The 8,924-nt window shown below is 41.3% G+C and overlaps 1 protein-coding gene across 1 annotated transcript in view; it reads right to left on the reverse strand.

Moving 5' to 3' along the window:
- LOC118332365 (unconventional myosin-XVIIIb) overlaps positions 1 to 8,924 on the reverse strand; it is a gene marked incomplete in the record, with an annotated part of 30,896 nt that overhangs the window by 12,448 nt on the left and 9,524 nt on the right. Inside the window, 12 exon segments of the mRNA XM_035667608.1 lie at positions 1,281 to 1,386; positions 1,515 to 1,634; positions 1,732 to 1,821; positions 2,572 to 2,715; positions 3,476 to 3,604; positions 3,696 to 3,761; positions 3,843 to 3,952; positions 5,600 to 5,750; positions 5,836 to 6,019; positions 6,519 to 6,666; positions 6,766 to 6,886; positions 7,716 to 7,796. Coding sequence (XP_035523501.1) covers positions 1,281 to 1,386; positions 1,515 to 1,634; positions 1,732 to 1,821; positions 2,572 to 2,715; positions 3,476 to 3,604; positions 3,696 to 3,761; positions 3,843 to 3,952; positions 5,600 to 5,750; positions 5,836 to 6,019; positions 6,519 to 6,666; positions 6,766 to 6,886; positions 7,716 to 7,796 — 1,450 coding nt within the window.

The raw sequence follows: 8,924 nt of genomic DNA on the forward strand, positions 1-8,924 counted from the left end.
CATACAGCTGCTGTGGCACCCTGCAAGCTGGTTTCAGAAGCCTAAGAGGAATGACACCCGGGCGTTAAGTGAGCCAAATCACCGCCTGACCAAAGTCACATCGCCCCACCCCCCCGCCAACACACAACCACACACAGACAGACCCGCGAGCTGGCCCCACTGCAGCTGGAAGTGCTGCCAGACCCCGGAGGTCGAATTTGTCCGGCAGACGACTGCAAGGCAAGACCAGAGGAAAAAGCTGGAGAACGGAAAGAGAGCAGACCGGCGAACAAACAGGCTCGATACAGGTGAGACAGGACGGCTGTGAACGTTTTTGTTTGATTGTTTTTTTTTTTTTTTTGTTTGTGCGCCGCGACACTGATGGGCAGAAATTAAAAGTTGTCTGAAGGTAATGAACGACTGTGTAATGTTGTGTGTGTGTGTGTGTAAGGTGGGCAAGCGCTGGGCAGGCGCCAGCTGGAGCAGTCCGCAGGCCGGAGTGCGACAGAACTGAAAAACGTCACCTGTCGCGTGTGACGTCTGACGCTCCAGGACGCCGCCGAGTCTCCACTGACAAGGCCTGCAAGCCGCATGGCACGAGGTGGACGCAACAGAAGGAGGTCTGTGTCGCGGCCTGTTCGCCCAATCAACTGTCTGAGTCATAATAAGCCCGTGTTGCTTGCATTAGCTTACATTCTTTATACTGCTCACACTGGGTGCGGTGTGAAATGTTTTAATTTCCACTCCAGGTCCTGGAAAACGCCTGGAAATTTAGAGGAGCTAGTATGGAAACATCTGGAAAATGGTTAGTAAATGACGCATGTTAGTGTGAGGCTGATTGCCTCTTTTTTTGTTGTGTCTGGGCAGTGTTGTTGTGTTTTTCAGGTTCGAACCAATGAGTTGACGTCAGGCCCTCTGGAGGAAGCCGACAACGAGAGAGGAGATGAAGAGAAAAGCCTGCCAGCGAAAAACCAGCAGCTGCTGGGGGGGCCCGGAGATATCGCCCTGAGCTGACGCCGGAGCGCTGGCAGGTGTACGTTGTTTCCACTAAACAGTTATGTTCTTATTAAATATGTTTTCTTTCATTTTCAATGCTTAAAAATTATAACCAATTAATTGACCTATGACCCCAAAACTGCAGCTCCTGGACTCTGTGTTTGTATTGAGTATAAACAGATATATAGGCAGTGCAAAGACAGCGTGCAGTGACTACAGTCCGACCAAGTGTCTTATTATTACATTTATTATTACATTAAATCTGTGATTTATTGTTCCATGTGTAAAAAGACCCTGATCTCTACCTGTCCCCGCTCCTCTCTGGCTCTCAGCGATCTGGACTCTCTGTTTCTCCTCCTCCAGCTGCTTCTCCAGCGTTTCCATGGTGACCTTACACTGGTCTAGACGAGCCTGGCGGAAGAAGAAAAGAGATGTTTGACTGTGAAGAGGCAGCAGCAACCTCAGGTGTGTGATGGAGAAGTTGTTAAACAGCGAAGAGCTGGAGCTCGTCCGGTGAGTAATAGATTACTTTTTCCTACCTGCAGGTCTTTGTTGTCCCTGCTGAGCCGGAGTCTCTCTGCCCTCTCTACATCAAGAGCCTGACCCACCGCATCGCCACGGAAACGCTCATCACTTAGCTCAGATGTCACCGCCATAACCTACACACACACACACGCACAAACACACACACATATATAACGACATGAGGTGTGTGTGTGTGTGTGTGTGTGTGTGTGTGTGTGTTGCAGCACAAACCTTGGTCTCCAGGCTGTCTGCAGTCTGCCTCAGCTCATTCCTCTCCTTCTCTGATTTCTCCAGGCGTCGTCTCAGAGCCGATATCTCGTCCTGACAAGAAGAGGAAGAAGAGGAAGAGACGTCTCAAGGCGACTGAAGCATCTTTCAAAGTTGCGTCTGAAAGGATTTGTTATATGAACTCTTTGTTAGCATCATTTCAGCCATCGGAGCTTTTACTGCGACCGTCACCTGTTGCTCTCACAGGTTTCCAAACACTGCACATTGTACTGAGTTTCTCTAAAAGGGTCAGGAAACATCAGCAGCTGATCAAATATGAAACAGCTGAGGTCAGCAGAGTTTCCAAATCGACCTGATTATTAAAACTATATTTAAACTCACCACTCAGCACAATTGGCTGGTTGTTGTTTAAAAAAGTTACCCAACATCTGAGGACATCTGAAAATGAATCCATCCATAATTTCCTGAACTAATTGAGTTTAATAATTTTACAAAACATAACAGGAGCTCATGTAAGAGACGTTACGTGTGACAGAAAGCTTCAGTGTTTTCTTCTCGTTGCTCTATCAGCTCTTTGGTTGTTCTAACTTCTCTAATGCAGGACGAGGCTGTTGATCCTTGCTGTTGGACAGGAAGTGACTGCACTGAGTCAGGAAACAGTCATTAACCGCCTTCACACTTTGGTGTTTCACATATTAAACAAACGAGATTTAACATGTTAATTAATGAGCTTCAGTAGTGCTGGTAGGACAGAGCCAGGCTAGCTGTTTCCCCCTGTTTCCAGTCTCTATGGTAAGCTAAGTGTGTGTGTGTGTGTAGTCCCTGATGTGTGTGTGTGTGTACCTCTTTAGCCCGCAGCCTTTCGTTGTCCATGTTTACGTCGAGCAGAGGTCGCACTCGACAGAAAAGTTTCCACCAGCTCCACTTGGCCACGATTCTCAGAGCCCTCAGGTTCCTCTGCAGACAGGTGACCGCCATCTGCTGCACCTGGACACACACACACACACACACACTTACATAACTTAACTTACATTTTGACTGAAATGACCAATCGAAACGTTAGCACTGTGTGCATTTAAAGGGCCGTATTTGGTGAACTTAAAGGACCAGTGTGTAGGATTTATCTTGAAGCAAAGTTACCACTCGTCTTCCAGGCGTGAAGGAGAAACTACGGTGGTCTTTTTCCTTAAGGGACCTCTTTGTGACATATTTTATGACAACTGATAAACTGTACAATTAAAAAAATACACACTGGCGTCATATATCTCAACATTTCATTCATTTCTGTGAAGAAAACTAAATTAAACTGCTATGTTTAAAGTTTATATTACACTGTAAAACCAGATAAGTTAATTTAACTGAATTGTTGAAAATTTACACAAACTCAATTTTGTAAGTTAAGGAAACATTCTTTATCAAATAGCTTTAATAATTTGTTAGTTACACTAAATAACTTTCATGTATTGTGGGAAAAAAAAACCTAATTAAAAACTACTTCAGTTTACTTGAGTTTGTGGAACTTTATTCTGAGTGAAATAACGTATCGCATTACAGTTTATTATTTAATATCTAAACTTTGATGATCTGAACACAAGCTGTATTAGAACAATGGCCAGTTATCAGGGAGAAGAAAACACTGAATTGGTCAAAATTATAGACGGATTACCGACTTCTACAGCTGCACCAGAGCTTAAGCTTCTTGAAGGAGCAACGGTGTGTCATCAGCATACAGATTACAGACACTAACCTTCAGTTTACGGTATTTCTGACGGGCCAGGTGTCCCATGCAGGAGGCCTGTAGATGCACCAACCAGCCGGTGACCTGCTGGTCTCTTTGCTGCTCCAGGTAGCGCAGCACTCCTCGTTTCATGAACACCTGAAGCAGACACAGCAGGAAAAAGATCTGTGAGTCACATTACATCAGCCGGCTCTGCTGTTTGATCAGAGGAGCTCAAACATGTTCTCACCCGGCCGGCGCCCACGACGATGCTCTTTTTATCCAGATCCAGCTCAACCAGCAGCTCCTCCACCGCCTAAGACACAGAGAGGACATTTTAATTCAGAGCCGCAGATCAGAGACGTTGTGTTTGTGTGACAGAGATGAGATTCCTGACCTTTCTCTCATCGTGGCTGACAAACATTGAAGCGTAACGTTTCATAATCGGAGGAGACAATGCCTGGAAGTAACACCTGAAGTCACTCAAAGTCATGTGTTCTGGATAACCTGAGAGAGAGGAAGGCAGACAGATAGATAAAACACATAATTTATTTTCATATTTAGTTTTCTATAGTAAGTAAAACTCCCTGCAGATAAAAATAAATGAAAAGATTTACATGCTAAATAAGGAGCAACACTACACTGTAAAAAAAACAAAAAAACAAAAAAAAACAACGGTAATATTCTGGTTTTTAGCTTTAATTTTACATAAAATCATGTGTAATTTTTTAATTAATTTAGAATTAAAGATATTTAAAAGAAATGTAAGCCTGTATTTATAGGTCATTTCATTGTTTTTACATGTGTAAGTAGATAAAAAATTACTGTATTTCTACCGGTCAGATATTTTTTATAGTGTTGTCTGTTAAACTATTACTAATATTTTTTAATGAAGGCTTTTAATACACAACGCCAGTTAACTGTTGCATCTAAGATAGCCCTACATTTGTTTCTGCAATTAATTCTTGCTGCATTAACTATTAAAGTTAATGATAATAAACTGAAGTGCATATTGTATAACTTCACAACATTAAACTCCTCCTTATTTAGCATTTCTGACTGTGAAATCGACAGACTGGATGTCGACCAAAACCTTCATTTATGTCCAAATATATCACTCTTATTTAACAGTGAGCAGTTTGTAATATGTTTCTGATTTAACTGCTTCCAGATCAGCACCACTGCTCCAACTTTAATCCCATAATCTATTAAATTCAGGCTGTGGTTTGCTTCCAAACTACTTGTAACTTAAAGCTCCTGTTTACTCAGCAGCACTGTGCCAGTCCAGATAAAAATAGGCAGATTTTTTAAGGTAAAGTGGAGCTAAACGGATAAATCTGCTCACTTTATGAGTGTGGGCTGCATGTTCTTTAATTCTGCTTCTCAGGTAAGTCAGTTTTATTTTCATTTTGGCATCTGGACGCAAAGTTTTTCCTAATATTTAAAAAAAGAGTTGATTTAAAGGGTGACACTTTACTTCGAGTCCACATATTAAGCATAGTTAGTATATAAACATTTAATGAATGGTTTATAACATTATAATATAGATTTAGGATAACATGTAAGAAAATAGAAAAATTGACACTATGTACAATAAAAGAGAAAAATAAGCCTGTGTATATATGTACAATAATAATGAAAACACATTTGCAACAATATAACATATTATAATTGTAAAAGTTATAATTGTTGACATATTGACTTGATCTGTTTACAACTACATTATGGTGTGTTATAAACAATTTTATTAACTATTTGCATGGCTTATAAATGCTAAATAAAGGGAACTTAAAGTGTTACGAGATGCAGTGAAACCTCCTCAAGAAATCAAGTAAGTGAGCATTTCATTATTTGCTGTTAATAACATTTCAGATGTACATTTTCATCTGTGTTGTGCCCAGCCTTTTAGTTTGTTAAATAATTGAGGTGAACAGTGCCTGAATTGAACCAAAAGACGAGGCAGTACCTTCAATCAGCCTGACCCTAAACACAACATAACTTAGTTTTTTTAAACACACATTGTCAGTGCTGTTTCCTTAATGTTAAGCTAGCTACATGTTTAAACAGAGACACAGTTGTTTTTGAGGACCTCACCAGCATTGCTGTACGCTGGGTTTTAGAGAGTCCACCACTGTTATCAGTGTGAATGCTGACCTGTGCGGTGGAGCTGCAGGGCCGACAGGATCTGTGTTGAGTGCAGCTGGACTCTGAGTGCCGGGACGTCAAAACTTCCACCGTCAGTCTTTGCAATCACACACTGCAGGAACACCGGCCTGGCTCGACGGAGCAGGTTCACCAGAGCATCCTGCAGGGCGGCGACAGTGACAGTGAGACTGAATCCAGCCTGAAGTATCCTCTGGAGATATGGATGCGTGTACTGGTGCACTTACTGCCTGTAGTTTGACTGCGATACATTGGGAGTGTCTGCGTATGGCTGCCATCCCTCCGCTGAATGTTTTCCTGATGGTGCCGTTCCTCTGCAGACAGCGCTGGCTGCTGCCCTCCAGACCCCCCAGACCTCGACACAGAGGGGGCAGAGAGATTCTGGGGGTAAACATGGCCTTCACTACCCCTCTGAGGAAGGCAAAGAGAGAAGTCATCACATGTGAAAGTACGACATGAAAACTGATGGCACAGATGCAGTGATCAGATTCTCAAACTGCACTCACTACAATAAGTGTTCACTACACATTGATGATAAAATATAATTGATTATATTTATATATTTATTAGTTCTATTGGGGTATTATTGTAGCAAAATTATTTGTAAATGTGTGGAGATTATGTGAATGTGTTAAATAATGTGTACTGAGAATTGTTATTATTGTTATTGTATATATTGAGATTTCTAAATGTGTACATGAATCTGTAAATGTGCATTGAGATTTTTAAATGTATGCTGAGATTCACAGTTTTGTCAGAGTAAACAAACAAGATTGTCCACATACTTTTGGCCATGTAGTGCATTTTTAATGTAGTAAATGTAAATCTTAAGGCCATTCTGCCACCAGGCGCCTACTATAACACATCCATTCATTCACGTTCAGCCTCCTGAGCCTTTAAACTGACTCACATGGTGGAGTTCTGGAGCAGACAGATGGCGTTGAGAGACGACAGGTTGTTCTGGATCAGACCGAACCACCCAGTGAGGTCGTAGCGGACAGGGTCACAGCCCATCAGGTGGTTCACCTCGCACTGCAGCGGCTGCTCGCACTGACGCACTGCAGGGACATTCACAATATCCAACACTCAGTTCACATTGTAGAGAGCTCACCCACACTGGGAGGGGCTCTGATTGTGTGCAGCTGAGGGCTTTTTACCAGTGTTGCTGTAATACTGGCAGACTCTCTCCACGGCGCTGTTCTCACTGGAGGCTGGTGTCACCATCTCCTCATCCAGAACCCATAACAGACCTCTGGGGTCTCCATCTGCCGCCCGGACCTGAGACACACACACACACACAAAATTAATCTCAAACTTCCTGCAGTTATTGTGTTCACTGATCACAGTGTATCAGCTGTTCTCTACTGTTGTTGTTATGTGTTGAATATAATATGAAATATCCATAATTTAGTCAGGGCTCGTCAGTTTAGTCAATGAGAGAAAAGATTGGGAACCACTAATTACTACAAGGAGTGCTGGGTTTTACTGTCTTATCTTTGATTCATTAACTGTAAATAAAAATATAAACTGAATGAAAGTGGAAGTGTTAGGTTAGGTTGGACTGTATGCTGTCTGAGAGGCAAAAAAATAGCTCTAATAATTAAAGGCAATTCAAGCATATCAACTCCTCACATCTCTTATCTGGAGTTTGGCAGCTGGATGATGCCAATTTTAGGGAGATTTTATTTTGAAAATCAACCTGAAACTATTTCCCATGTGGAAATGATTTCCTTCTCTGGTATCGTTTATTCAAGATTTTGCAGGACGGTTGAACAAGTCAAACTGTTTTATTTCTCTTTGCTCCAGAAGAAAGAAGAAAATAGAAGCAGCAGACATCCTGACAGTTAGTTCCCAGAAAGGTTCGAGCTCCAAAAACACTGGACAGACCTCCTGGTTGCAGTGAAGACTTCCTGTTAAAAATCGGTCATTGTTGTGTTATTTAATGAGACTATGAAGCTGTTTTCAAAGGTCGAGTGATGACGAGTACATTGACCTTTGTGTATGAAATGAGTGGAGTTGCCCGTTAAGAAATGTGAGGGTAAGTTCTGTGAAGTTGTGGCTGTTCCCAGATGTATGTGTCTTACAGTGATTATGATGAGTTGTGTACCTGTGGAGGCGGCTGGTCGATCGCAGACACAACCTCAGCCGGGCTGTTCTCTGGATTCTCAAACTCCACCGGGATCTTCTCCTGTACCACAAGCACATATTATTATACAAATCTGAGGTACTTTACTTAGTGAGGACAATATTTTACTCCACTACTTTTATTTACCAGCTTTAGTTACTTTATTATTTGTTACAGCCGTTTTTACAGTCATCAATAATTAAATCACAATAAGGTCTGAAGGTTTATTTACATTAAGGACACAATACAACATAAGACCAAAACATCAGGTGAGATAATTCTAAATGTGTAAATTAATCTGTAAATGTGCACTATAATTTGTAAATGTGGACTGAGATAAGTAAACGTTTGCTTTGACTTGTTTATGTAGAAACAGTTTCAACCTCAAGATAAATTCCCCTCAAATGAATTTGAATTTTTCAATTAATCTTGAGGGGAACATGAATGTCTCAACAACATTTAATAACAATCCACCCGATGCTTACTGAGATATTTCAGTTTGGACTAAAGTGGTTGACTGATGCTAATGTGGCAAATAAAAATCAGTCCACAAACTAGTGAGAAACCATCTCTGCACTGCACTTTGAATATGCTTGAAGGAAAATGATTCCATTGTACAGCAGCAGAATAAAGACATTTTTACTCTGAAGACTTTGGTGCTACCTGGTTTCTGGTGAACACCCGAGAGTTTCTTGCAAGCAGCAGAAACTTAAAAAAATAAATAAAAAAGTTTTTGGTCATGTCTCCTTGGGGGCTCTGTAATCCTTTCACTGTCAGAGAAGAAAGAGCTTTTGTACTTTTGGAGTACAAACTGTCACTGGGGAAGTAGCCTATATTACAAGTACACCGAGGTACCTTAGCTTGCAAGACAATTTTTACACTTCACACATCAGTTTGCTTTCATCTGTTCCACCTTTACTGACGGATATCAGTCATGTTGAATTAGGGCAGTAAAATATGAACTTTAAACTATCAGAAACTTCTTTAATGATGTAACAAAAGCTACAAATATGATTTCTTATGTGTGTGTAATGTTACATCTGAGAAAAGTGTTCATCTCAGTACAAAGATAAACTCGAAAACTCATTATTTTGTGATGCATTATTATTCAGTTTATGTCTGCAAACATGAATTAAAAGTCCAAAGTCTGGCTGGCTGTGTCTTGGCTGCGCGGTGTGGGTCTGGCGTTGG

The sequence above is a fragment of the Morone saxatilis genome, unplaced genomic scaffold (assembly GCF_004916995.1).
Source record: "Morone saxatilis isolate NCDOM2014 unplaced genomic scaffold, NCSU_SB_2.0 Contig21, whole genome shotgun sequence".
Taxonomy (NCBI): Eukaryota; Metazoa; Chordata; class Actinopteri; family Moronidae; genus Morone; species Morone saxatilis.